The sequence below is a fragment of the Coregonus lavaretus genome (assembly GCF_964263955.1).
Source record: "Coregonus lavaretus genome assembly, contig: HAP1_SCAFFOLD_5503, whole genome shotgun sequence".
Taxonomy (NCBI): Eukaryota; Metazoa; Chordata; class Actinopteri; order Salmoniformes; family Salmonidae; genus Coregonus; species Coregonus lavaretus.
This window is the reverse complement of record NW_028159700.1, coordinates 12,530-39,684: the sequence shown is the minus strand read 5'-3', so window position 1 is coordinate 39,684 and position 27,155 is coordinate 12,530. Positions and strand designations below refer to the sequence as shown.

General features: G+C 48.9%; 1 protein-coding gene across 1 annotated transcript in view; it reads left to right on the top strand.

Moving 5' to 3' along the window:
- Window positions 1–452: 452 nt before the first annotated feature.
- LOC311122547 (dual specificity mitogen-activated protein kinase kinase 5-like) overlaps window positions 453–27,155 on the top strand; it is a gene marked incomplete at both ends in the record, with an annotated part of 37,185 nt that continues 10,482 nt past the window's right edge. The window contains 6 exons of the mRNA XM_084196894.1: window positions 453–511; window positions 827–881; window positions 3,166–3,230; window positions 9,374–9,413; window positions 10,322–10,390; window positions 10,873–10,954. Coding sequence (XP_084053020.1) covers window positions 453–511; window positions 827–881; window positions 3,166–3,230; window positions 9,374–9,413; window positions 10,322–10,390; window positions 10,873–10,954 — 370 coding nt within the window. The remainder of the gene's footprint in view (window positions 512–826; window positions 882–3,165; window positions 3,231–9,373; window positions 9,414–10,321; window positions 10,391–10,872; window positions 10,955–27,155) is intronic.

Here is a 27,155-nt window from a genome sequence, read left to right as displayed (position 1 = left end):
TGCTGGGTCTTAGGCGTAAACATTCAACCATACCCATACAGACCTGGAAATAATTAAATGCCCTAAAGAGTTGGTACTTTTCCCCCAAAATGTGAATATTTCAATACGTTTTTCCAACGATGCTCCCATAGTCCTCATTATGTTCGTTTCTGGGTAGCACCACTACACACTGATACCCTTTCTCTTTCATCCTTCTGTCTCCTTCTCTCTCTCCTCTCTTCTCTCTCCCTCTCTCTCTAGCTACTCCTCCCCTCCCTCTCTCTCTCTTTCTATCTATCAAAAGTCAATTAACCCGCAGTTTGAACTGAGAGAAAGAGAGAGCAAGAGAGGTAGTGTGTTGAGTCAGGCAATGGGTTCATTAGAAGGCCTGCTGCCTGCCTGCCTGCCTGGCTGGCTGGCTGGCTGTATGTTGGTCTTGCCCACTGATTGTCTCTGTCTCTTTTTGGCTGCAGGTGAACACAAGGCCCAATGACTGTTCCCCCGCCACCGTCGGCGCTATGCCCAACAATAGGTGAGGAGTCTGGGGGAGTCTGGAGGGTTAAGGCCCAACTGCCTGGGGGTGGATGGAGGAGGGTGGATGGATGGGGGAATGTATGTAAATGCCGGTGGGTCAATGGATAGATGGCTGGATGGATAGATGGCTGGATGGGTAAATGGATGGATTGATAGATAGATAGATGGGTTGATGGATGGATATATGATTGTGTTTCTCAGATATACAGTGGATTTGAATATCTTGGTATCTATGTAGACTACAGTGTAGACATCACACCTTTCCTCTAGAGCCTGTGTCTTTTGACTGAATCCAGATATTGTCATTTTTCAGTCCCAGTCTAAAGAAGTCATCCGCGGAGCTAAAGAAGATTTTGATGAATGGACAGGTATGGTATTTCTCCCCCTTCTGAACTAAACACACACGTGTCCCCGCTAGGCGCGGTCCTCATGGCCCAGGCCTGCACCCTATTAGCTCCTATTGAAGAAGACACGGCATGTCCCTGCCAGTGAGTGGCTCCTCATTGATTTCCTCTGAAAGCTGCAGCTCACTTCCTCTTTCACCGCCACCCCCGGGTGAGATCTTTATCCTGACCCACTGGATAGATATTCATTGTCTCAGCTGTGCGCTGTCGCCCAGGTTACACACACACACACACACACACACACACAGACAGACACACACACACACGTAAGGCCAGGCGAGTGTGTCAAGCAGACAATTAAGCCCAGCCACTTCCCTGATGTCACCTGTAACACATCAGTCTAATGGAGCCATATCCCCCCCCCTCCCACCTGCCCTCTCTCTCTCTGACACCTGACAAGTATCTCACCCCCCTCCCATGTAACCCAATCAATGGGGCTGAATTGGAGGAGGGGGTGGTGGTGGGGCATTTTAAAACCCCAGTGTAGCCCCACTCGCCCCTTTCCCCCTGGCCAAAATGAACCTTGACAGCAAGACATTGACTTCATATCATGCTGGTCTCAGCAGCACAATCAAGCATCTGCCCACACAATCAGCCTATTGACAAGCCTGCTAACCAGGACCAGCCCCAACCACAGCCACCCAAGCAGATGTATCTATCTAATACAGGTTATGAGATATAAATATTTATCTGAAAGCTGTCATGGGGTTTAAATGGGAAGGGTGTTGGAGAGTGGGGGTTGTTGTAGGTATTGATGAAGTGACAAGCGTCACGCCAGCCGAAGACATGTCTTTATTGGGCTATAGGCTTCATAAAAAGGCTTGAACTGAACCCCTAATACTCACTCTCAACAGAGCACTGTTAAACTGGGATGGCTTGGGGGTTGTTGTCAGTGTGTTTTGTCGTGAAGGAGAGCAACATTTGTATAAGGTTGATTTTTTAAATGCTGATGGAAACCGATTTAATTTTTTTGACAGGCTGTTTTTGTCATGAACCATGTTTCCATCCAATCATTTTTTGCGTATTAATTACCAGGCTCTTTAAAAACATCACGACAGGTGTGGTGGAAACATCTAATTGTCTGTACGTCATTTTTGTTGGTGAAATAGATTATGCTTCAAATTTTGGTGGAGATGCTATTATACGCCAATATTGATAGAATAACATAATGTTGAAATAGTCTTGCGATGCTGCGTTGTCCTCCCACTACGACATGGAAACGTGTTTATTAGGCTACAGATGAAATAAGACATGTTGAACTTCTCAAGGTGGTGAATGTGCAGTGGTGAGCTTGTTGCTAGTTTACATGAAAAGGCCTATCCAGGATATTATGTGTAGGCAATGCTGGTGACATCATGGTGCTTGGCTGCCAATTGAGAAATTTAAAAACGATATTTAATCTCATCGCGTAGCTTCTCCACTTTATCTGCAAAGAGAGCATGTGCCAAGACCAGATCGGGCAAGTTGGCTATTTATCGAAACACTTTTGTAGCAAAACCATCGGTAGAGTTTTTAAAATGCGATGGAAGCACATTGTAAATAAAACGTTGTGGCACGGTGCTTTGTGTGTGTACTACGTCATTACACAACGTTTTTATTCACAACAAGTCAGTTTGATGGAAACACCTCTGTCAGTGAAATGCATTTCTTTTTGTGTGAATATTAGAATAGTGGCTTGAAAAATGTTTTAACAAGTGGATGGAAACGTAGCTGTGAGTTTTATTCCGTGCAGTATACTATTTTTTGGGGGTAGTAAATGCAGTGTGTGTGTGTGTGTGTGTGTGTGTGTGTGTGTGTGTGTGTGTGTGTGTGTGTGTGTGTGTGTAAATTCTAACACACACACACACACCCTCCCATCCTCCCATCAGTCTGACAGGAGGAAACCTTTCCCCAGCCTCCCCTCCATGTCACACGGGGCCATGTTATATTACCCCGATCTGACACCTTTTATCAACACAGGAATGGAACGACGACAGCAAACAAATCGTCATTAAACTCTCCATCACTCCTCCTCCACCCGGCCCCCGATACGCCATTGTCCTTTTATAAATTGGACAGCAAATGTTGTATTGATCTCTCTCTTTCCCTCTCCTCTCTGAACTTGGGATGACCTGAACGCCTTGTTTACGTCCTCCAGTAACATTCTTCCCTCCCTTTCTATCACTCTCTATCTCTCACTTTCTAAATCTCCATTGATATCTCTATCTTCTATCCTATTTGTATTGATCTCTGTTTGTGTCTCTTTTAGATCAATGGCCAAGACATACAATACCAGGAGCAGCTTGGCCATGGAAACGGAGGGACCGTGTACAAGTAAGTGCCTGTCCGTACTTTACTGTGGGCCTTCGTTCCAACACTGGTAGGTATAACAATGAGAATGGTCTTGGACGAAGAATCGTGGTTGGGGTATGGGGTTCTCAGTGAAGGGTAGAAAATGCGTCGCAGCTCTCTGAAACTGTCCCTTTAACCGCTGCCTGTTCATTCCAAGAACATGATATTGATTACCACCTGAGTTCATTAAAGTGTACACCCCCTCACATATACAATCCATGTTCTTTCTCCAGACTTTTAGAACTAGTTACATTATTTTTCTTTCTTTCTGACTCTCTTTCACCCAATTTCTCTGTTCTCCCTCTTTCTCACCATATCTCTCTCTCTCTCTCCTTCTCTCTCTGTCTGTTAATCTCTGGTGTCCCTCTGAAATACATCAGGCTGGTTAGTGTCTGGGGCGCAAGTGGCGATTCAATTTATGTATTTTTTACGATGTGAAGGTTGCCAAACGTATGTGGTATTGATCTGGTATGAGAGTGATTGCCCCATTGGACCATACAGCATGTTACCTGGAGAGAACACTCTCCTCCCAAATCACCTGACTGATGTATTGTCAACACACACACACTGTGGCAGTGGGGGCATTTGGATCGTCACACTCAAATCCTTCCCCCCCTTATAACTCTCCTTCTCTTCTCTCTTTCCACCCCTCCCCTCCTCCTCCTCTTCTTACTTTCCTCCCCTCCTCCTCCTTCTCCTCCATCTCCTATTATTTAACCCTTTTATTGAGATAGAAGTATTGATCACTTCTCAGGCTAACCTTGACTTGACAGAGAGAGAGGCTGTTGGTCTGTCACCTCTGTCAGAGCCCGCCGTAAATTTCATTCGGAGCAAATCCAGTTTATTTCTTTCACAGGCTGGTTTTTTTTCTGTTCTTTTTTCTTTAAGTTTCTTTTACCGTTTTATTGCGGCGAGGTTGTTTCATTAACGGCCTATCTCTCATAGTTGAGGGAGAAAGCGACTGGCTATTCGCTCGGCTTGGGAAATTGTTCCGCTGGGCTGAGGAAAGCCGATATTGCAACCTCCCGACAACTTCTCAGTCAATTGAGCTCAGCAGAAAATCCATACGGTTCTGCGGCAGATTTTTTTATGGTCGGGAGAAAAACTGCTGAAGTAGTTTTTTTTCTCAGCCGGTCCAGTTGTTCATGTTAGTTTTGGTATTGTTATGTTTAATTTCTGTTAGGATTTTTGTCAACATGCAAACAAGGCAGCATCTCAAAGATTGCAATGGGGCTGTACATTTCAATGTTTGCATATATGGAGTTGGCCCCTATCGGGGAACGTTTCTAATATACGCAGTAGCCTTACACCAAATAGGGATGTACAGTAGCTTAGCCACTGATTCACCTGGTCAAAACCTGACAAATCCTCAGCAACAATTAGACGTTGTCCGCCAACTTTAATCCGCACTGTGCAATGATTACCTCGAACGCTAGACTACATTTTACACCTGACCTCAAGGGTATTACTTGGCATCTAAATGACTTGATTGGCTGAAGTACAGTAGGCTTAGTTCCTGACTTGTCTACTTGTTGTTCAGGGTCCTGTTGTCCTCCTGCTGTTTCCTGAAAGACAAGGACAATGTGGCTGAGCTTATCCAATCAGCCGCTTAATGAGGTTCAGTGGGGAGATAAGAGGAAGTCCAGGTGGAGCCTGGGGAGCGGAGCGGAGCCTGTAGGAATCACTCTGGCATCTCTCTCTGCCCTCTGGTGTCATTGTCACATTATCACCACTGACCAAGACACACACACACACACACACACACACACACACACACACACACAGGCTTGGTGTCTGTCCTCTACTCACGGGGTTAGGGTTCAGTAACCTGTCTGTCTGTGAGTCAGACATTGTGTTTTGGTGTAGGACCAGACTTACTGACTGCTACAGATGAAGGATCTTAATTTGAGCCAGTTTGCTACAGCAGGAAAATCATCCTGCAGCAACAGCATATATTAATTATTATGTAGATGATAATTAATCAACATTTTTGTAGGGGTTGATACATTTTTCGTAAGTGAAAATCAAGTCAGAAATTTCAAAGTGGAAATTACAAACTTCAGAAGCCTTTTTAAACCTCAAATACACTACAAGTTTTAAATTTGCTGCACTGCAGGAAAGTTCTCCTACAAACAGGGTGATCAAATTAAGATCCTACATCTGTATATGCTTAGGTTCCATTGTGTTGTCTGTCAGTGTGTTTGTTTTCTTCCATTCACACTGTGCTGTGTCTTGCTTCCTGCATCTCCTCTAGCCTTGATGTTTTTTCTGTCTGTCTGTCCACCTGTCTCTGTTCTGCATGTGAATCCCAGACCACTGCTTGTGCCCTCAGATGTAAATGTGTTGTACACAGCAGATGGAGAGAGAGACACGTTTTTCCTGGTCCTAGGCTGGGGACAGCAAGGGGACCCGGCGCGTGTGGATATCTGTACGAACACAGGGCACTGCCCTAAGGGGAAAATAGGGCCTGTAGTATCTGTATTCTTGTGTCCTATGTCACCTCTACCCTAAACACTTTTGGTTCATGTAAAACACAAACCACTTTGACCGTCAAACATGCACAGAGGGTTTTTCCCCACAGAGTAAGGCACCTGGGGTATTACTTTAAATTGCTTTCTTTAAAAAATAATTTGGTGGGCTTCTCTGTTGGGCTTTGTGTTTTGTACTGGTGCTATTATATGTCAAGAGTATGAAGTGTTGATAACCCAATGACATACATGTTATACACACACACACACACACACACACACGCGCTTATCTACGCATACTGTATACACACACACACCTTTATACATAATTACTGCCTCCAACATCGTGGGGAGCAGGCTAAATTCCCAATCTGGCCCTCATACCATCATGGCCACCTAATCATCCCCAGCTTTCAATTGGCTCATTCGTCCTCCCTCCTCTCCCCTGTAACTATTCCCCAGGTCGTTGCTGTAAATGAGAATGTGTTCTCAGTCAACTTACCTGATAAAATAAGGGTTAAATCAATAAAACACCACACACACACACACACACACACAAAGACACGCTGTGTCTCCTCATTTTGAAGCTAAATGTTGTAATGTGAACATGTTCTTCTCTAAAGGAGGTCATTATCTCTCCTCTGTCTCTCTATTGGCCTGGTTTATATTAAGCTTATCTAGTGTGAATAGCTCCACTTAAGGCTCTCCACCTTTTAACCCTTAACCCTGTTTATGACCCACGGCCATTTAGACTCAATTGGATGTTGCTGACACCTTGGCTATCCTCCGTGTCTCTGTGACCCGGTGATCCATCAATGTTGTCCCTTGTTTTTTTATTACATTCTACTCTCCCTCTCTGAGGTCCCGCCTGTCCTACGAGGTTATAAATAACTAGCGCAGGGACAGGCGGCCATTCCGTGCCTGATGGACCTGCGCAATTAGAACAAGCACATTTACATGCAGTTTCATCCACTCAGACACCGGCGTGGCCTCTCCTGAAGTCCCCCAGCCTGTTTTGTCTTATTGATTTCTCCCATTGATTTAGACGTGGGGAGCAGGAACATTTCTGCACGTTAATTTGTAAGTTGGTTACTATATCTTAAGCTGCAGGTCTAAAGTAGGGTTGAAATGCGTGGGCTATTTAGCAGCTGATCACGTCAAGGTTTATTTAAGCTATTTTTTTTTTTACCTCTGTTTTCTCTCCGTTCTCGCAGTCCCCCTCTCTCCTTTCACTTTTTCTTCCCTCCATCACCTCTTTCTCTGCTTCTAGTGGTCTCGGGTGACGGGGAAACTGAGACCATTGCTAACCATGGGGATATACCCTCTGTTTATATTCATTGTTGTGGGTCTGTGTAATGTTTCTCCATCTTTGTGAGTTTGTAGTGGTATGGTCGTACCTGCTAGCCTGTTCGTCTGCAGAGCCATATGCTCTTAACTTATGTAGGTCAGTCTCTGTTTGGCAGGTGACCCGGTCGATCTGGTCGGGCCATCTCAGGTGAGGGTGTCTGGCTGGAAGAGAGGCCGCCTGGCCTACCAACCCTGTGGCACTGTAAACCAACCCTCCAGCCCTGACCGCCCGCCCGGGGCCGCTTCAGAGAGCTAGCCAGTGCCATGAATATTGCATGGTGGAGCATTTATTACACCAGGGACTGGAGTGTAAATAAGATCCAAGCAATGGGGCACGTTTAACGGGGTCAGGACGGGGGGAAGAGGGGGTGGGGACGGGCGTCTGGGTAACCTTGCTCCCAGGTCCTCTAGTCACCAAGCCTGTCACTGTAACTCACCGGTGGAGGGTTGGCCCTGAGGGGGGTTCAAGGACAGTGGATCTACTGGGCCCCCCACATTACAGGCTGCATGGAGGGATCGAGACTGGAGTTAGGCTTCTCACTCACTCTAACGGTGAGGTTGTACTGTTGTCGTGTCATCACTCTGTTGGGGAGTAGAGGAAAGCATTCTTGGGAACATTAGGCTACTAAAATGCGTGGTATATGTGATACACTCATCCCGAGGGGACTGTTAGCTCACCTATTAGATTTAAATGTGATCTTGTGTCTTCACAAATACTGATGTTATGGTGAATGTGCTTGTTTCCCAGTTCATTAGTGACAAAATGGTGCAGACACGAGAAAAGAGAGGATATCCTCCAAGCCGTTACTAATCATGACAACACACAAAGATGTGTCATCTGAAAGAAACATCTTCCTGAGTGTGTCAGCACGTTGTTATGTGAACCTGAACATGTTCAGCATGATAAAATAACGATTACCTGCTCTGTTCGTTTGCTACACACAGAATCAGTCCAATCAGTATTTAACATCTCTGGCTCTCCGCTCCGGTCTCAATTAACATCTTCATCTTGTCTTAATTAAGAACCAGTAGTCGTGCTTAATTGATATTGATTGTAGCTTAAAGGAACAGTAAGACATCAAAACTAAAAGGTGAAAGTAAGCCTTGCATGCACCGAGGCCTTTTACAGACCGAAAGGAATGTTCACTTGAAAACAGCCAGGGGTGGAAAAAGTGGTAACTGTTTCAACGAATGACCTGTGCTTGATGCATTATGAATGCCTTCATGCATTTAAGACTCAGCTCTTATAAGGACCCAGTACCTGACATGAATGCTTATAGCAAACCTTCTGATACAAAGTTGGTACATAGAAAGCTAAAACCAAGTTAAAAATTCCATTGCCAAAAAAATATCTAAATCGAAACGGTATGTCGGTACGTACAGCACTGAGCATCCGGCATGAGAGGGATAGCCTAGTGTTGGTCCTAACTGGAGGGTAGTTATCAGACGAACCAGACGAGACACTAAGAGGTGTCATTAATTAAAGGGCCAGTTTAGGGGTGTCTGGGCTGGGTGTAACACGATCCCCCAATCTACCACGCATTAATCACACCCCTGGTCTGAGCGCATACGTGCCGGCCTAACCCGTTGACAGGTGAAACCGCGGGAGGTATCCCGTATACCTGGCTGTCGTAAACAAACTGGTGAACTGGCCTGGTGACGTACGCCCTCCCTCTGGCCCTCACCCCCGGCAGCTGTTCTACGGGGACAAGAGGATTGGATGTTGAGACGTCGGCGCTTTTGGTAAACCGACCCTCTTGGCCGGCAACTAAACCCGGCCTGTGGGAATTAAGGAGTTTCGTAATTAAATAATTAAGGTCGGCTGGCCGGCCGGTGTTCCTTGGCTGTTTGGTTTACCTGCCACCTGAAACCTGTCTGGAGAACTGTGACCATACAGGACTGACTGGGCTCAATGGTGATGTGTCATGAAGGCTATTGTTTTGACCTCTGACCTTTAACGATGGAAATACTGTTAGACTAAGAGGCATGTTGTCATGCTCATTTGGATTATACTGTTTCCTTTATGACAACACCCCTTTTTCCATGTTATATCTAACCAACTAGGAAAATAGTGTATGCCTGATTTTAATAAGCATCTATAGTCTGCACCTATACCTCTACTGTATGTATATTACTGAATGTAGTAATGTTCACCCAAATCCTTTTCAACACTCAACATATTTTCATTCACATGATTACTTTAAAGGCCAGGATGAATGAACAGTGACATAGTTTAGTAGGGACTTTTCTGAACCTCTGGCGTGCTCTTTGTTGGGCTATGTTAATGTTTCCTCTCTTTCTCTCCCACAGAGCGTACCATCTTCTCGGCAAGAGAGTGTTAGCGGTGAAGGTGAGATTAACAGCTGTACTGCTGTAATCTTTTCCTGGGTACCTCTCATTTTACCAAATCACGTTCAACTCCACTAGTCTTCCTCTATATCTCTAGCTCTGTCCTTTTCTCCTCCCTCTTTCATTTGCTATGCATCTCAACCTCTGTGATCCCCCTCTCTCATTCGTTCATTCATCCACTTTGTTCTCATGCTCTGTCATTCTACCTGTAATCTAATCTATTGGAGTGGAATGGAAGGTACATGTAATGGGTACCTCCTTGACCCTCTTTACATGGAGCTACTCCCTTCTCTCTCTAACCTGTAATCAATGATGTTTACATGTAGCTACTCCCTTCTATCTCTAACCTGTAATCAATGATGTTTACATGTAGCTACTCCCTTCTCTCTCTAACCTTTTAATCAATGATGTTTACATGTAGCTTCTCTCTCTAACCTGTAATCAATGATGTTTACATGTAGCTACTCCCTTCTCTCTCTAACCTGTAATCAATGATGTTTACATGTAGCTACTCCCTTCTCTCTCTAACCTTTTAATCAATGATATCCTGCAAGCTTAGGTAATCTTTGCTAATGCTAGCGTGCCACTGTTGTAGCTATTAGCTAAGCTCAGCACGGCAAGATCAAATTCACACCCTTGGTACTGCCCATTTACCGTATGGTATCCACACTATCAAGATAGGTTGGCATGAAAGAATCATGAGTTCATCTACAAGGTTTCTACGTCATGTGTTACCACCAGTGCAGAATTATTTGGACCTATAGTTCCATAACAATAATGTGCATTGTTCAAATTTTTCTGTGTGTGTGTTTTTGAAGTTCTTTAGCTGTGTGTGCATGCTTGCATATAAACCTGTGCGCGTGTATGTAACCCTAGTGTCTCATTTGGGCTGTGCTGGTGACTTTGCAGGTCATTCCTCTGGACATAACAGTGGAGCTACAGAAACAGATCATGTCCGAGTTAGAGATCCTCTACAAGGTCAGCTTCTATCCTCTAGAGCCCAAAGTGCTCAAATCTCTCCCCCAACTGCCCCAAATCATGTAGTCAAATCTCTCCCCCAACTGAAGCCTCTCTTATCAGACCTGCAGTGTTTAGTCTAAACTCTAGGTTACTTTAGACTAGTTCATGGAGCACCTTTTTATCTGAGTGGATCTCCTCTCCACCTGTGTGGCAAGTCAGGGATCGGTGAAATACACACACACACACACACACACACACACACACACACACACACACACACACACACACACACACACACACACACACACACACAATCACGAGGCGGAGACACGTGATTGCTGATAAGCCCCTCAATAATTTACCCCAGCTCTCTCCTTTTCTTCTAAGAGGTCAACTGTGAAATGGAGTAACTGAACAGTTCAACAATAAATACTTCAACATGCATTAATGTTCATTAATGAGTGGATGAACTGTGTTAATTGTGTTTTTTTGTTTTGCAGTGTGATTCCTCCTACATCATAACATTCTACAGTGCCTTCTTTGTGGAGAACAGGATCTCCATATGCACAGAGTTTATGGACGGTGAGTGTTGAGGCTGGGGTTAGTGTTGAGGCTGGAGTTAGGGTTAGTGTTGAGCCTGGGGTTAGTGTTGAGCCTGGGGTTAGTGTTGAGCCTGGGGTTAGGGTTAAGGTTGAGGCTGGGGTTAGGGTTAGTGTTGAGGCTGGGGTTAGGGTTGAGCCTGGGGTTAGGGTTAGGGTTGAGCCTGGGGTTAGGGTTAGTGTTGGCTGGGGTTAGGGTTAGTGTTGAGGCTGGGGTTAGGGTTGAGGCTGGGGTTAGGGTTGAGCCTGGGGTTAGTGTTGAGCCTGGGGTTAGGGTTAAGGTTGAGGCTGGGGTTAGGGTTAGTGTTGAGCCTGGGGTTAGGGTTAGGGTTGAGCCTGGGGTTAGGGTTAGTGTTGGCTGGGGTTAGGGTTAGTGTTGAGGCTGGGGTTAGGGTTGAGGCTGGGGTTAGTGTTGAGCCTGGGGTTAGGGTTAAGGTTGAGGCTGGGGTTAGGGTTAGTGTTGAGCCTGGGGTTAGGGTTAGGGTTGAGCCTGGGGTTAGGGTTAGTGTTGGCTGGGGTTAGGGTTAGTGTTGAGGCTGGGGTTAGTGTTGAGGCTGGGGTTAGGGTTGAGGCTGGGGTTAGGGTTGAGCCTGGGGTTAGTGTTGAGCCTGGGGTTAGGGTTAAGGTTGAGGCTGGGGTTAGTGTTGAGGCTGGGGTTAGTGTTGAGGCTGGGGTTAGTGTTGAGGCTGGGGTTAGTGTTGAGCCTGGGGTTAGAATTGAGCCTGGCGTTAGAATTGAGCCTGGGGTTAGGGTTAGGGTTAGTGTTGAGGCTGGGGTTAGGGTTAGTGTTGAGCCTGGGGTTAGGGTTAGTGTTGAGCCTGTGGTTAGGGTTCAGCCTGTGGTTAGGGTTGAGCCTGGGGTTAGGGTTCAGCCGGGGGTTAGGGTTGAGGCTGGTGCTAGGGTTAGTGTTGAGCCTGGGGTTAGTGTTAGTGTTGAGCCTGGGGTTAGTGTTGAGCCGGGGGTTAGAATTGAGCCTGGGGTTAGAATTGAGCCTGGGGTTAGGGTTAGGGTTGAGGCTGGGGTTAGTGTTGAGCCTGGGGTTAGGGTTAGTGTTGAGGCTGGGGTTAGGGTTTAGGCTGGGGTTAGGGTTGAGCCTGGGGTTAGAATTGAGCCTGGTGTTAGGGTTAGTGAGGAGCCTGGGGTTAGTGTTGAGCCTGGGGTTAGTGTTAGTGTTGAGCCTGGGGTTAGTGTTGAGCCTGGGGTTAGGGTTGAGCCTGGGGTTAGAATTGAGCCTGGGGTTAGAATTGAGCCTGGGGTTAGGGTTAGTGTTGAGGCTGGGGTTAGGGTTAGTGTTGAGCCTGGGGTTAGGGTTAGGGTTGAGCCTGGGGTTAGTGTTGAGCCTGGGGTTAGTGTTAGTGTTGAGGCTGGGGTTAGGGTTGAGCCTGGGGTTAGAATTGAGCCTGTTGTTAGGGTTAGTGTTGAGCCTGGGGTTAGTGTTGAGCCTGGGGTTAGTGTTGAGCCTGGGGTTAGTGTTGAGCCGGGTGTTAGAATTGAGCCTGGGGTTAGAATTGAGCCTGGGGTTAGGGTTAGGGTTGAGGCTGGGGTTAGGGTTGAGGCTGGGGTTAGTGTTGAGCCTGGGGTTAGGGTTAGTGTTGAGGCTGGGGTTAGTGTTGAGCCTGGGGTTAGTGTTAGTGTTGAGCCTGGGGTTAGGGTTGAGCCTGGGGTTAGGGTTGAGCCTGGGGTTAGAATTGAGCCTGGGGTTAGAATTGAGCCTGGGGTTAGGGTTAGTGTTGAGGCTGGGGTTAGGGTTAGTGTTGAGCCTGGGGTTAGGGTTAGGGTTGAGCCTGGGGTTAGGGTTCAGCCTGGGGTTAGTGTTGAGCCTGGGGTTAGTGTTAGTGTTGAGGCTGGGGTTAGGGTTGAGCCTGGGGTTAGAATTGAGCCTGTTGTTAGGGTTAGTGTTGAGCCTGGGGTTAGTGTTGAGCCTGGGGTTAGTGTTAGTGTTGAGCCTGGGGTTAGGGTTAGTGTTGAGCCTGGGGTTAGGGTTAGTGTTGAGCCTGGGGTTAGGGTTGAGCCTGGGGTTAGAATTGAGCCTGGGGTTAGGGTTAGGGTTGAGCCTGGGGTTAGGGTTGAGCCTGGGGTTAGAATTGAGCCTGGGGTTAGGGTTAGGGTTGAGGCCGGGGTTAGGGTTAAGGCTGGGGTTAGTGTTGAGGCTGGGGTGAGTGTTGAGGCTGGGGTGAGTGTTGAGGCTGGGGTTAGAATTGAGCATGGGGTTAGGGTTCAGGCTGGGGTTAGGGTTAGTGTTGAGCCTGGGGTTAGTGTTGAGGCTGGGGTTAGGGCTAGTGTTGAGGCTGGGGTTAGTGTTGAGGCTGGGGTTAGGGTTAGTGTTGAGCCTGGGGTGAGTGTTGAGCCTGGGGTTAGTGTTGAGCCTGGGGTTAGTGTTGAGCCTGGGGTTAGTGTTGAGGTTGAGACTGGGATTAGTGTTGAGGCTGGGATTAGTGTTGAGGCTGGGATTAGTGTTGAGCCTGGGGTTAGTGTTGAGCCTGGGGTTAGTGTTGAGTCTGGGGTTAGTGTTGAGTCTGGGGTTAGTGTTGAGCCTGGGATTAGTTTTGAGTCTGGGATTAGTGTTGAGGCTGGGGTTAGGGTTGGGGTTAGGGTTGAGGTTGGGGTTAGTGTTGAGGTTGGGGTTAGTGTTGAGGCTGGGGTTAGGGTTAGTGTTGAGCCTGGGGTTAGGTTTGAGCCTAGGGTTAGGGTTGAGCCTGGGGTTAGGGTTGAGACAGGGGTTGGGGTTAGTGTTAGTGTTAGGGTTAGTGTTAGTGCTGGGGTTAGTGTTGGGGTTAGGGTTAGTGTTAGTGCTGGGGTTAGTGCTGGGGTTAGTGTTAGTGCTGGGGTTAGTGTTAGGGTTAGCGTTAGGGTTAAGGTTAGTGTTAGGGTTAGTGTTAGGGTTAGCGTTAGGGTTAGTGTTAGGGTTAGTTGAGGCTGGGGTTAGGGTTAGTGTTGAGCCTGTGGTTAGTGTTGAGCCTGTGGTTAGTGTTGAGGCTGGGGTTAGTGTTGAGGCTGGGATTAGTGTTGAGCCTGGGGTTAGGGTTAGTGTTGAGCCTGGGGTTAGGGTTAGTGTTGAGGCTGGGATTAGTGTTGAGGCTGGGATTAGTGTTGATGCTGGGGTTAGGGTTAGTGTTGAGCCTGGGGTTAGTGTTGAGCCTGGGGTTAGTGTTAAGGCTGGGGTTAGGGTTAGTGTTGAGGCTGGGGTTAGTGTTGAGGCTGGGATTAGTGTTGAGGCTGGGATTAGTGTTGAGCCTGGGGTTAGTGTTGAGGCTGGGGTTAGGGTTGAGGTTGGGGTTAGGGTTGAGGTTGGGGTTACGGTTGAGCTTGGGGTTAGGGTTGAGCTTGGGGTTAGGGTTGAGCCTGGGGTTGGGGTTAGTGTTAGTGTTAGGGTTAGTGTTAGTGCTGGGGTTAGGGTTAGTGTTAGGGTTAGTGCTGGGGTTAGTGTTAGTGCTGGGGTTAGTGTTAGTGCTGGGGTTAGGGTTAGTGTTAGTGTTAGTGCTGAGGTTAGTGCTGATGGTTAGGGTTAGCGTTAGCGTTAGTGCTGGGGTTAGTTTTAGGGTTAGTGTTAGTGTTAGGGTTAGTGTTAGGGTTAGTGTTAGTGCTGGGTTTAGTGTTAGGGTTAGTGTTAGTGCTGGGGTTAGTGTTAGTGCTGGGGTTAGGGTTAGTGTTAGCGTTAGTGTTGAGGTTAGTGTTAGGGTTAGTGCTGAGGTTAGTGCTGAGGGTTAGGGTTAGTGTTAGGGTTAGCGTTAGGGTTAAGGTTAGTGTTAGGGTTAGCGTTAGCGTTAGGGTTAGTGTTAGTGTTAGGGTTAGTTGAGGCTGGGGTTAGGGTTGAGGCTAGGGTTAGGGTTAGTGTTGAGCCTGTGGTTAGTGTTGAGGCTGGGATTAGTGTTGAGCCTGGGGTTAGGGTTAGTGTTGAGGCTGGGATTAGTGTTGAGGCTGGGATTAGTGTTGAGGCTGGGGTTAGGGTTAGTGTTGAGCCTGGGGTTAGTGTTGAGCCTGGGGTTAGTGTTGAGGCTGGGGTTAGGGTTAGTGTTGAGGCTGGGGTTAGTGTTGAGCCTGGGGTTAGTTTTGAGCCATGGGGTTAGTGTTGAGCCTGGGGTTAGTGTTGAGCCTGGGGTTAGTGTTGAGCCTGGGGTTAGTGTTGAGCCTGGGGTTAGTGTTGAGCCTGGGGTTAGTGTTAGTGTTGAGGCTGGGGTTAGTGTTAGTGTTGAGCCTGGGGTTAGGATTGAGCCTGGGGTTAGGGTTAGGGTTGAGCCTGGGGTTAGGGTTCAGCCTGTGGTTAGGGTTGAGCCTGGGGTTAGGGTTCAGCCGGGGGTTAGGGTTGAGGCTGGTGCTAGGGTTAGTGTTGAGCCTGGGGTTAGTGTTGAGCCTGGGGTTAGTGTTAGTGTTGAGCCTGGGGTTAGTGTTGAGCCGGGGGATAGAATTGAGCCTGGGGTTAGAATTGAGCCTGGGGTTAGGGTTAGGGTTGAGGCTGGGGTTAGTGTTGAGCCTGGGGTTAGGGTTAGTGTTGAGGCTGGGGTTAGGGTTTAGGCTGGGGTTAGGGTTGAGCCTGGGGTTAGAATTGAGCCTGGTGTTAGGGTTAGTGAGGAGCCTGGGGTTAGTGTTGAGCCTGGGGTTAGTGTTAGTGTTGAGCCTGGGGTTAGTGTTGAGCCTGGGGTTAGGGTTGAGCCTGGGGTTAGAATTGAGCCTGGGGTTAGAATTGAGCCTGGGGTTAGGGTTAGTGTTGAGGCTGGGGTTAGGGTTAGTGTTGAGCCTGGGGTTAGGGTTAGGGTTGAGCCTGGGGTTAGTGTTGAGCCTGGGGTTAGTGTTAGTGTTGAGGCTGGGGTTAGGGTTGAGCCTGGGGTTAGAATTGAGCCTGTTGTTAGGGTTAGTGTTGAGCCTGGGGTTAGTGTTGAGCCTGGGGTTAGTGTTGAGCCTGGGGTTAGTGTTGAGCCGGGGGTTAGAATTGAGCCGGGGGTTAGAATTGAGCCTGGGGTTAGGGTTAGGGTTGAGGCTGGGGTTAGTGTTGAGCCTGGGGTTAGGGTTAGTGTTGAGGCTGGGGTTAGTGTTGAGCCTGGGGTTAGTGTTAGTGTTGAGCCTGGGGTTAGGGTTGAGCCTGGGGTTAGGGTTGAGCCTGGGGTTAGAATTGAGCCTGGGGTTAGAATTGAGCCTGGGGTTAGGGTTAGTGTTGAGGCTGGGGTTAGGGTTAGTGTTGAGCCTGGGGTTAGGGTTAGGGTTGAGCCTGGGGTTAGGGTTCAGCCTGGGGTTAGTGTTGAGCCTGGGGTTAGTGTTAGTGTTGAGGCTGGGGTTAGGGTTGAGCCTGGGGTTAGAATTGAGCCTGTTGTTAGGGTTAGTGTTGAGCCTGGGGTTAGTGTTGAGCCTGGGGTTAGTGTTAGTGTTGAGCCTGGGGTTAGGGTTAGTGTTGAGCCTGGGGTTAGGGTTAGTGTTGAGCCTGGGGTTAGGGTTGAGCCTGGGGTTAGAATTGAGCCTGGGGTTAGGGTTAGGGTTGAGCCTGGGGTTAGGGTTGAGCCTGGGGTTAGAATTGAGCCTGGGGTTAGGGTTAGGGTTGAGGCCGGGGTTAGGGTTAAGGCTGGGGTTAGTGTTGAGGCTGGGGTGAGTGTTGAGGCTGGGGTGAGTGTTGAGGCTGGGGTTAGAATTGAGCATGGGGTTAGGGTTCAGGCTGGGGTTAGGGTTAGTGTTGAGCCTGGGGTTAGTGTTGAGGCTGGGGTTAGGGCTAGTGTTGAGGCTGGGGTTAGTGTTGAGGCTGGGGTTAGGGTTAGTGTTGAGCCTGGGGTGAGTGTTGAGCCTGGGGTTAGTGTTGAGCCTGGGGTTAGTGTTGAGCCTGGGGTTAGTGTTGAGGTTGAGACTGGGATTAGTGTTGAGGCTGGGATTAGTGTTGAGGCTGGGATTAGTGTTGAGCCTGGGGTTAGTGTTGAGCCTGGGGTTAGTGTTGAGCCTGGGATTAGTGTTGAGCCTGGGATTAGTGTTGAGGCTGGGGTTAGGGTTGGGGTTAGGGTTGAGGTTGGGGTTAGTGTTGAGGTTGGGGTTAGTGTTGAGGCTGGGGTTAGGGTTAGTGTTGAGCCTGGGGTTAGGTTTGAGCCTAGGGTTAGGGTTGAGCCTGGGGTTAGGGTTGAGACAGGGGTTGGGGTTAGTGTTAGGGTTAGTGTTAGTGCTGGGGTTAGTGTTGGGGTTAGGGTTAGTGTTAGTGCTGGGGTTAGTGCTGGGGTTAGTGTTAGTGCTGGGGTTAGTGTTAGGGTTAGCGTTAGGGTTAAGGTTAGTGTTAGGGTTAGTGTTAGGGTTAGCGTTAGGGTTAGTGTTAGGGTTAGTTGAGGCTGGGGTTAGGGTTAGTGTTGAGCCTGTGGTTAGTGTTGAGCCTGTGGTTAGTGTTGAGGCTGGGGTTAGTGTTGAGGCTGGGATTAGTGTTGAGCCTGGGGTTAGGGTTAGTGTTGAGCCTGGGGTTAGGGTTAGTGTTGAGGCTGGGATTAGTGTTGAGGCTGGGATTAGTGTTGAGGCTGGGATTAGTGTTGAGGCTGGGATTAGTGTTGAGGCTGGGATTAGTGTTGAGGCTGGGATTAGTGTTGAGGCTGGGATTAGTGTTGATGCTGGGGTTAGGGTTAGTGTTGAGCCTGGGGTTAGTGTTGAGCCTGGGGTTAGTGTTAAGGCTGGGGTTAGGGTTAGTGTTGAGGCTGGGGTTAGTGTTGAGGCTGGGATTAGTGTTGAGGCTGGGATTAGTGTTGAGCCTGGGGTTAGTGTTGAGGCTGGGGTTAGGGTTGAGGTTGGGGTTAGGGTTGAGGTTGGGGTTACGGTTGAGCTTGGGGTTAGGGTTGAGCTTGGGGTTAGGGTTGAGCCTGGGGTTGGGGTTAGTGTTAGTGTTAGGGTTAGTGTTAGTGCTGGGGTTAGGGTTAGTGTTAGGGTTAGTGCTGGGGTTAGTGTTAGTGCTGGGGTTAGTGTTAGTGCTGGGGTTAGGGTTAGTGTTAGTGTTAGTGCTGAGGTTAGTGCTGATGGTTAGGGTTAGCGTTAGCGTTAGTGCTGGGGTTAGTTTTAGGGTTAGTGTTAGTGTTAGGGTTAGTTTTAGGGTTAGTGTTAGTGCTGGGTTTAGTGTTAGGGTTAGTGTTAGTGCTGGGGTTAGTGTTAGTGCTGGGGTTAGGGTTAGTGTTAGCGTTAGTGTTGAGGTTAGTGTTAGGGTTAGTGCTGAGGTTAGTGTTAGGGTTAGTGTTAGTGCTGAGGTTAGTGCTGAGGGTTAGGGTTAGTGTTAGGGTTAGCGTTAGGGTTAAGGTTAGTGTTAGGGTTAGCGTTAGCGTTAGGGTTAGTGTTAGTGTTAGGGTTAGTTGAGGCTGGGGTTAGGGTTGAGGCTAGGGTTAGGGTTAGTGTTGAGCCTGTGGTTAGTGTTGAGGCTGGGATTAGTGTTGAGCCTGGGGTTAGGGTTAGTGTTGAGGCTGGGATTAGTGTTGAGGCTGGGATTAGTGTTGAGGCTGGGGTTAGGGTTAGTGTTGAGCCTGGGGTTAGTGTTGAGCCTGGGGTTAGTGTTGAGGCTGGGGTTAGGGTTAGTGTAGAGGCTGGGGTTAGTGTTGAGCCTGGGGTTAGTTTTGAGCCATGGGGTTAGTGTTGAGCCTGGGGTTAGTGTTGAGCCTGGGGTTAGTGTTGAGCCTGGAGTTAGTGTTGAGCCTGGGGTTAGTGTTGAGCCTGGGGTTAGTGTTAGTGTTGAGGCTGGGGTTAGTGTTAGTGTTGAGCCTGGGGTTAGGATTGAGCCTGGGGTTAGGGTTAGGGTTGAGCCTGGGGTTAGGGTTCAGCCTGTGGTTAGGGTTGAGCCTGGGGTTAGGGTTCAGCCGGGGGTTAGGGTTGAGGCTGGTGCTAGGGTTAGTGTTGAGCCTGGGGTTAGTGTTGAGCCTGGGGTTAGTGTTAGTGTTGCGCCTGGGGTTAGTGTTGAGCCGGGGGTTAGAATTGAGCCTGGGGTTAGAATTGAGCCTGGGGTTAGGGTTAGGGTTGAGGCTGGGGTTAGTGTTGAGCCTGGGGTTAGGGTTAGTGTTGAGGCTGGGGTTAGGGTTTAGGCTGGGGTTAGGGTTGAGCCTGGGGTTAGAATTGAGCCTGGTGTTAGGGTTAGTGAGGAGCCTGGGGTTAGTGTTGAGCCTGGGGTTAGTGTTAGTGTTGAGCCTGGGGTTAGTGTTGAGCCTGGGGTTAGGGTTGAGCCTGGGGTTAGAATTGAGCCTGGGGTTAGAATTGAGCCTGGGGTTAGGGTTAGTGTTGAGGCTGGGGTTATGGTTAGTGTTGAGCCTGGGGTTAGGGTTAGGGTTGAGCCTGGGGTTAGTGTTGAGCCTGGGGTTATTGTTAGTGTTGTGGCTGGGGTTAGGGTTGAGCCTGGGGTTAGAATTGAGCCTGTTGTTAGGGTTAGTGTTGAGCCTGGGGTTAGTGTTGAGCCTGGGGTTAGTGTTGAGCCTGGGGTTAGTGTTGAGCCGGGGGTTAGAATTGAGCCTGGGGTTAGAATTGAGCCTGGGGTTAGGGTTAGGGTTGAGGCTGGGGTTAGTGTTGAGCCTGGGGTTAGGGTTAGTGTTGAGGCTGGGGTTAGTGTTGAGCCTGGGGTTAGTGTTAGTGTTGAGCCTGGGGTTAGGGTTGAGCCTGGGGTTAGGGTTGAGCCTGGGGTTAGAATTGAGCCTGTTGTTAGGGTTAGTGTTGAGCCTGGGGTTAGTGTTGAGCCTGGGGTTAGTGTTGAGCCTGGGGTTAGTGTTGAGCCGGGGGTTAGAATTGAGCCTGGGGTTAGAATTGAGCCTGGGGTTAGGGTTAGGGTTCAGCCTGGGGTTAGTGTTGAGCCTGGGGTTAGTGTTAGTGTTGAGGCTGGGGTTAGGGTTGAGCCTGGGGTTAGAATTGAGCCTGTTGTTAGGGTTAGTGTTGAGCCTGGGGTTAGTGTTGAGCCTGGGGTTAGTGTTAGTGTTGAGCCTGGGGTTAGGGTTAGTGTTGAGCCTGGGGTTAGGGTTAGTGTTGAGCCTGGGGTTAGGGTTGAGCCTGGGGTTAGAATTGAGCCTGGGGTTAGGGTTAGGGTTGAGCCTGGGGTTAGGGTTGAGCCTGGGGTTAGAATTGAGCCTGGGGTTAGGGTTAGGGTTGAGGCCGGGGTTAGGGTTAAGGCTGGGGTTAGTGTTGAGGCTGGGGTGAGTGTTGAGGCTGGGGTGAGTGTTGAGGCTGGGGTTAGAATTGAGCATGGGGTTAGGGTTCAGGCTGGGGTTAGGGTTAGTGTTGAGCCTGGGGTTAGTGTTGAGGCTGGGGTTAGGGCTAGTGTTGAGGCTGGGGTTAGTGTTGAGGCTGGGGTTAGGGTTAGTGTTGAGCCTGGGGTGAGTGTTGAGCCTGGGGTTAGTGTTGAGCCTGGGGTTAGTGTTGAGCCTGGGGTTAGTGTTGAGGTTGAGACTGGGATTAGTGTTGAGGCTGGGATTAGTGTTGAGGCTGGGATTAGTGTTGAGCCTGGGGTTAGTGTTGAGCCTGGGGTTAGTGTTGAGTCTGGGGTTAGTGTTGAGTCTGGGGTTAGTGTTGAGCCTGGGATTAGTGTTGAGCCTGGGATTAGTGTTGAGGCTGGGGTTAGGGTTGGGGTTAGGGTTGAGGTTGGGGTTAGTGTTGAGGTTGGGGTTAGTGTTGAGGCTGGGGTTAGGGTTAGTGTTGAGCCTGGGGTTAGGTTTGAGCCTAGGGTTAGGGTTGAGCCTGGGGTTAGGGTTGAGACAGGGGTTGGGGTTAGTGTTAGGGTTAGTGTTAGTGCTGGGGTTAGTGTTGGGGTTAGGGTTAGTGTTAGTGCTGGGGTTAGTGCTGGGGTTAGTGTTAGTGCTGGGGTTAGTGTTAGGGTTAGCGTTAGGGTTAAGGTTAGTGTTAGGGTTAGTGTTAGGGTTAGCGTTAGGGTTAGTGTTAGGGTTAGTTGAGGCTGGGGTTAGGGTTAGTGTTGAGCCTGTGGTTAGTGTTGAGCCTGTGGTTAGTGTTGAGGCTGGGGTTAGTGTTGAGGCTGAGATTAGTGTTGAGCCTGGGGTTAGGGTTAGTGTTGAGCCTGGGGTTAGGGTTAGTGTTGAGGCTGGGATTAGTGTTGAGGCTGGGATTAGTGTTGAGGCTGGGATTAGTGTTGAGGCTGGGATTAGTGTTGAGGCTGGGATTAGTGTTGAGGCTGGGATTAGTGTTGAGGCTGGGATTAGTGTTGATGCTGGGGTTAGGGTTAGTGTTGAGCCTGGGGTTAGTGTTGAGCCTGGGGTTAGTGTTAAGGCTGGGGTTAGGGTTAGTGTTGAGGCTGGGGTTAGTGTTGAGGCTGGGATTAGTGTTGAGGCTGGGATTAGTGTTGAGCCTGGGGTTAGTGTTGAGGCTGGGGTTAGGGTTGAGGCTGGGGTTAGGGTTGAGGTTGGGGTTACGGTTGAGCTTGGGGTTAGGGTTGAGCTTGGGGTTAGGGTTGAGCCTGGGGTTGGGGTTAGTGTTAGTGTTAGGGTTAGTGTTAGTGCTGGGGTTAGGGTTAGTGTTAGGGTTAGTGCTGGGGTTAGTGTTAGTGCTGGGGTTAGTGTTAGTGCTGGGGTTAGGGTTAGTGTTAGTGTTAGTGCTGAGGTTAGTGCTGATGGTTAGGTTTAGCGTTAGCGTTAGTGCTGGGGTTAGTTTTAGGGTTAGTGTTAGTGTTAGGGTTAGTGTTAGGGTTAGTGTTAGTGCTGGGTTTAGTGTTAGGGTTAGTGTTAGTGCTGGGGTTAGTGTTAGTGCTGGGGTTAGGGTTAGTGTTAGGGTTAGTCTTAGCGTTAGTGTTGAGGTTAGTGTTAGGGTTAGTGCTGAGGTTAGTATTAGGGTTAGTGTTAGTGCTGAGGTTAGTGCTGAGGGTTAGGGTTAGTGTTAGGGTTAGCGTTAGGGTTAAGGTTAGTGTTAGGGTTAGCGTTAGCGTTAGGGTTAGTGTTAGTGTTAGGGTTAGTTGAGGCTGGGGTTAGGGTTGAGGCTAGGGTTAGGGTTAGTGTTGAGCCTGTGGTTAGTGTTGAGGCTGGGATTAGTGTTGAGCCTGGGGTTAGGGTTAGTGTTGAGGCTGGGATTAGTGTTGAGGCTGGGATTAGTGTTGAGGCTGGGGTTAGGGTTAGTGTTGAGCCTGGGGTTAGTGTTGAGCCTGGGGTTAGTGTTGAGGCTGGGGTTAGGGTTAGTGTTGAGCCTGGGGTTAGTGTTGAGCCTGGGGTTAGTTTTGAGCCATGGGGTTAGTGTTGAGCCTGGGGTTAGTGTTGAGCCTGGGGTTAGTGTTGAGCCTGGGGTTAGTGTTGAGCCTGGGGTTAGTGTTGAGCCTGGGGTTAGTGTTAGTGTTGAGGCTGGGGTTAGTGTTAGTGTTGAGCCTGGGGTTAGGATTGAGCCTGGGGTTAGGGTTAGGGTTGAGCCTGGGGTTAGGGTTGAGCCTGGGGTTAGAATTGAGCCTGGGGTTAGGGTTAGGGTTGAGGCCGGTGTTAGGGTTAAGGCTGGGGTTAGTGTTGAGGCTTTGGTGAGTGTTGAGGCTGGGGTGAGTGTTGAGGCTGGGGTGAGTGTTGAGGCTGGGGTGAGTGTTGAGGCTGGGGTTAGAATTGAGCATGGGGTTAGGGTTCAGGTTAGGGTTAGTGTTGAGCCTGGGGTTAGTGTTGAGGCTGGGGTTAGGGCTAGTGTTGAGGCTCGGGTTAGTGTTGAGGCTGGGGTTAGGGTTAGTGTTGAGCCTGGGGTGAGTGTTGAGCCTGGGGTTAGTGTTGAGCCTGGGGTTAGTGTTGAGCCTGGGGTTAGTGTTGAGGTTGAGGCTGGGATTAGTGTTGAGGCTGGGATTAGTGTTGAGGCTGGGGTTAGTGTTGAGGCTGGGGTTAGTGTTGAGGCTGGGGTTAGTGTTGAGCCTGGGGTTAGTGTTGAGCCTGGGGTTAGTGTTGAGTCTGGGGTTAGTGTTGAGTCTGGGGTTAGTGTTGAGCCTGGGATTAGTGTTGAGGCTGGGGTTAGGGTTGAGGTTGGGGTTAGGGTTGAGGTTGGGGTTAGTGTTGAGGTTGGGGTTAGTGTTGAGGCTGGGGTTAGGGTTAGTGTTGAGCCTGGGGTTAGGGTTGAGCCTGGGGTTAGGGTTGAGACAAAGGTTGGGGTTAGTGTTAGGGTTAGTGTTAGTGCTGGGGTTAGTGTTGGGGTTAGGGTTAGTGTTAGTGCTGGGGTTAGTGCTGGGGTTAGTGTTAGTGCTGGGGTTAGTGTTAGGGTTATGGTTAGTGTTAGGGTTAGTGTTAGGGTTAGCGTTAGGGTTAGTGTTAGGGTTAGTTGAGGCTGGGGTTAGGGTTGAGGCTGGGGTTAGGGTTAGTGTTGAGCCTGTGGTTAGTGTTGAGCCTGTGGTTAGTGTTGAGGCTGGGGTTAGTGTTGAGGCTGGGATTAGTGTTGAGCCTGGGGTTAGGGTTAGTGTTGAGGCTGGGATTAGTATTGAGGCTGGGATTAGTGTTGAGGCTGGGATTAGTGTTGATGCTGGGGTTAGGGTTAGTGTTGAGCCTGGGGTTAGTGTTGAGCCTGGGGTTAGTGTTAAGGCTGGGGTTAGGGTTAGTGTTGAGGCTGGGGTTAGTGTTGAGGCTGGGATTAGTCTTGAGGCTGGGATTAGTGTTGAGCCTGGGGTTAGTGTTGAGGCTGGGGTTAGGGTTGAGGTTGGGGTTAGGGTTGAGGTTGGGGTTAGGGTTGAGCTTGGGGTTAGGGTTGAGCTTGGGGTTAGGGTTGAGCCTGGGGTTAGGGTTGAGCCTGGGGTTGGGGTTAGTGTTAGTGTTAGGGTTAGTGTTAGTGCTGGGGTTAGTGTTGGGGTTAGGGTTAGTGTTAGTGTTAGTGCTGGGGTTAGTGTTAGTGCTGGGGTTAGGGTTAGTGTTAGTGTTAGTGCTGAGGTTAGTGCTGATGGTTAGGGTTAGCGTTAGCGTTAGTGCTGGGGTTAGTTTTAGGGTTAGTGTTAGTGTTAGGGTTAGTGTTAGGGTTAGTGTTAGTGCTGGGTTTAGTGTTAAGGTTAGTGTTAGTGCTGGGGTTAGTGTTAGTGCTGGGGTTAGGGTTAGTGTTAGGGTTAGTGTTAGGGTTAGTGTTGAGGTTAGTGTTAGGGTTAGTGCTGAGGTTAGTGTTAGGGTTAGTGCTAGTGCTGAGGTTAGTGCTGAGGGTTAGGGTTAGTGTTAGTGTTAGCGTTAGGGTTAAGGTTAGTGTTAGGGTTAGCGTTAGCGTTAGGGTTAGTGTTAGTGTTAGGGTTAGTTGAGGCTGGGGTTAGGGTTGAGGCTAGGGTTAGGGTTAGTGTTGAGCCTGTGGTTAGTGTTGAGGCTGGGATTAGTGTTGAGCCTGGGGTTAGGGTTAGTGTTGAGGCTGGGATTAGTGTTGAGCCTGGGATTAGTGTTGAGGCTGGGGTTAGGGTTAGTGTTGAGCCTGGGGTTAATGTTGAGCCTGGGGTTAGTGTTGAGGCTAGGGTTAGGGTTAGTGTTGAGGCTGGGGTTAGTGTTGAGCCTGGGGTTAGTTTTGAGCCATGGGATTAGTGTTGAGCCTGTGGTTAGTGTTGAGCCTGGGGTTAGTGTTGAGCCTGGGGTTAGTGTTGAGCCTGGGGTTAGTGTTGAGCCTGGGGTTAGTGTTAGTGTTGAGGCTGGGGTTAGTGTTAGTGTTGAGGCTGCGGTTAGTGTTGAGGCTGCGGTTAGTGTTGAGCCTGGGGTTAGTGTTGAGCCTGGGGTTAGGGTTGAGGCTGGGGTTGGGGTTGAGCCTGGGGTTAGGGTTAGGGTTAGTGTTGAGCCTGGGGTTAGTGTTGAGCCTGGGGTTAGTGTTGAGCCTGGGGTTAGGGTTGAGGCTGTGGTTAGGGTTAGGGTTAGTGTTGAGCCTGGGGTTAGTGTTGAGCCTGGGGTTAGTGTTGAGCCTGGGGTTAGGGTTGAGGCTGTGGTTAGGGTTAGGGTTAGTGTTGAGCCTGGGGTTAGTGTTGAGCCTGGGGTTAGTGTTGAGCCTGGGGTTAGTGTTGAGCCTGGGGTTAGGGTTGGGCCTGGGGTTAGGGTTGAGCCTGGGGTTAGTGTTGAGCCTGGGGTTAGTTTTGAGCCTGGGGTTAGTGTTGAGCCTGGGGTTAGTGTTGAGCCTGGGGTTAGTGTTGAGCCTAGGGTTAGGGTTGAGCCTGGGGTTAGGGTTGAGCCTGGGGTTAGGGTTGAGCCTGGGGTTGGTGTTAGTGTTAGTGCTGAGGTTAGTGCTGAGGGTTATTGTTAGGGTTAGCGTTAGTGTTAGGGTTAGTGTTAGGGTTAGGGTTAGTGTTAGGGTTAGTGTTAGTGTTATTTTATTTTTATTTAACCTTTATTTAACCAGGTAAGCCAGTTGAGAACAAGTTCTCATTTACAACTGCGACCTGGCCAAGATAAAGCAAAGCAGTGCGATTAAAAACAACAACACAGAGTTACATATGGGGTAAAACAAAACATAAAATCAAAAATACACAACAGAAAATATATATACAGTGTGTGCAAATGTAGCAAGTTATGGAGGTAAGGCAATAAATAGGCTATAGTGCAAAATAATTACAATTAGTATTAACACTGGAATGATAGATGTGCAAGAGATGATGTGCAAATAGAGATACTGGGGTGCAAATGAGCAAAATAAATAACAATATAGGGATGAGGTAGTTGGGCAGGCTAATTTCAGATGGGGCTATGTACAGGTGCAGTGATCGGTAAGCTGCTCTGACAACTGATGCTTAAAATTAGTGAGGGAGATAAGAGTCTCCAGCTTCAGAGATTTTAGTGTTAGGGTTAGTGTTAGGCTTAGTGTTAGGGTTAGTGCTGGGGTTAGTGTTAGTGCTGGGGTTATTGTTAGGGTTAGTGTTAGTGCTGGGGTTAGTGTTAGGGTTAGTGTTAGGGTTAGTGTTAGTGCTGGGCTTAGTGTTAGGGTTAGTGTCAGTGCTGGGGTTAGGGTTAGGGTTAGTGTTAGGGTTAGGGTTAGTGTTAGTGCTGGGGTTAGTGTTAGTGTTAGTGCTGGGGTTAGGGTTAGTGTTAGTGTTAGTGCTGGGGTTAGTGTTAGGTTTAGTGTTAGTGTTAGTGCTGGGGTTAGTGTTAGTGTTAGGGTTAGTGTTAGTGCTGGGGTTAGTGTTAAGGTTAGTGTTAGGGTTAGTGCTGGGGTTAGTGTTAGCTTTAGTGTTAGTGCTGGGGTTAGGGTTAGTGTTAGGGTTAGGGTTAGGGTTAGTGTTAGTGCTGGGCTTAGTGTTAGGGTTAGTGTCAGTGCTGGGGTTAGGGTTAGGGTTAGTGTTAGGGTTAGGGTTAGTGTTAGTGCTGGGGTTAGTGTTAGTGTTAGTGCTGGGGTTAGGGTTAGTGTTAGTGTTAGTGCTGGGGTTAGTGTTAGGTTTAGTGTTAGTGTTAGTGCTGGGGTTAGTGTTAGTGTTAGGGTTAGTGTTAGTGCTGGGGTTAGTGTTAAGGTTAGTGTTAGGGTTAGTGCTGGGGTTAGTGTTAGCTTTAGTGTTAGTGCTGGGGTTAGGGTTAGTGTTAGGGTTAGGGTTAGGGTTAGTGTTAGTGCTGGGGTTAGTGTTAGGGTTAGGGTTAGTTAGTGTTAGGGTTAGTGTTAGTGTTAGGGTTAGTGTTAGGGTTAGTGTTAGTGTTGGGGTTAGTGTTAGGGTTAGTGCTGGGGTTAGTGTTACTGCTGGGGTTAGTGTTAGGGTTAGTGCTTAGGTTAGTGTTAGGGTTAGTTTTAGTGCTGAGGTTAGTGTTAGGGTTAGTGTTAGGGTTAGTGTCAGTGCTGGGGTTAGGGTTAGGGTTAGTGTTAGTGCTGGGGTTAGTGTTAGTGCTGGGCTTAGTGTTAGGGTTAGTGTCAGTGCTGGGGTTAGGGTTAGGGTTAGTGTTAGTGTTAGTGCTGGGGTTAGTGTTAGTGTTAGTGCTGGGCTTAGTGTTAGGGTTAGTGTCAGTGCTGGGGTTACGGTTAGGGTTAGTGTTAGGGTTAGTGTTAGTGCTGGGGTTAGTGTTAGTGTTAGTGCTGGGGTTAGGGTTAGTGTTAGTGTTAAGGTTAGTGTTAGTGTTAGTGCTGGGGTTAGTGTTAGTGCTGGGGTTAGTGTTAGTGTTAGTGCTGGGGTTAGTGTTAGTGGTAGGGTTAGTGTCAGTGCTGGGGTTAGGGTTAGTGTTAGGGTTAGTGTTAGTGCTGGGGTTAGTGTTAGTGTTAGTGCTGGGGTTAGGGTTAGTGTTAGTGTTAGTGCTGGGGTTAGTGTTAGTGCTGGGGTTAGTGTTAGTGCTGGGGTTAGGGTTAGTGTTAGTGCTGGGGTTAGTGTTAGTGTTGGGGTTAGTGTTAGGGTTAGTGCTGGGGTT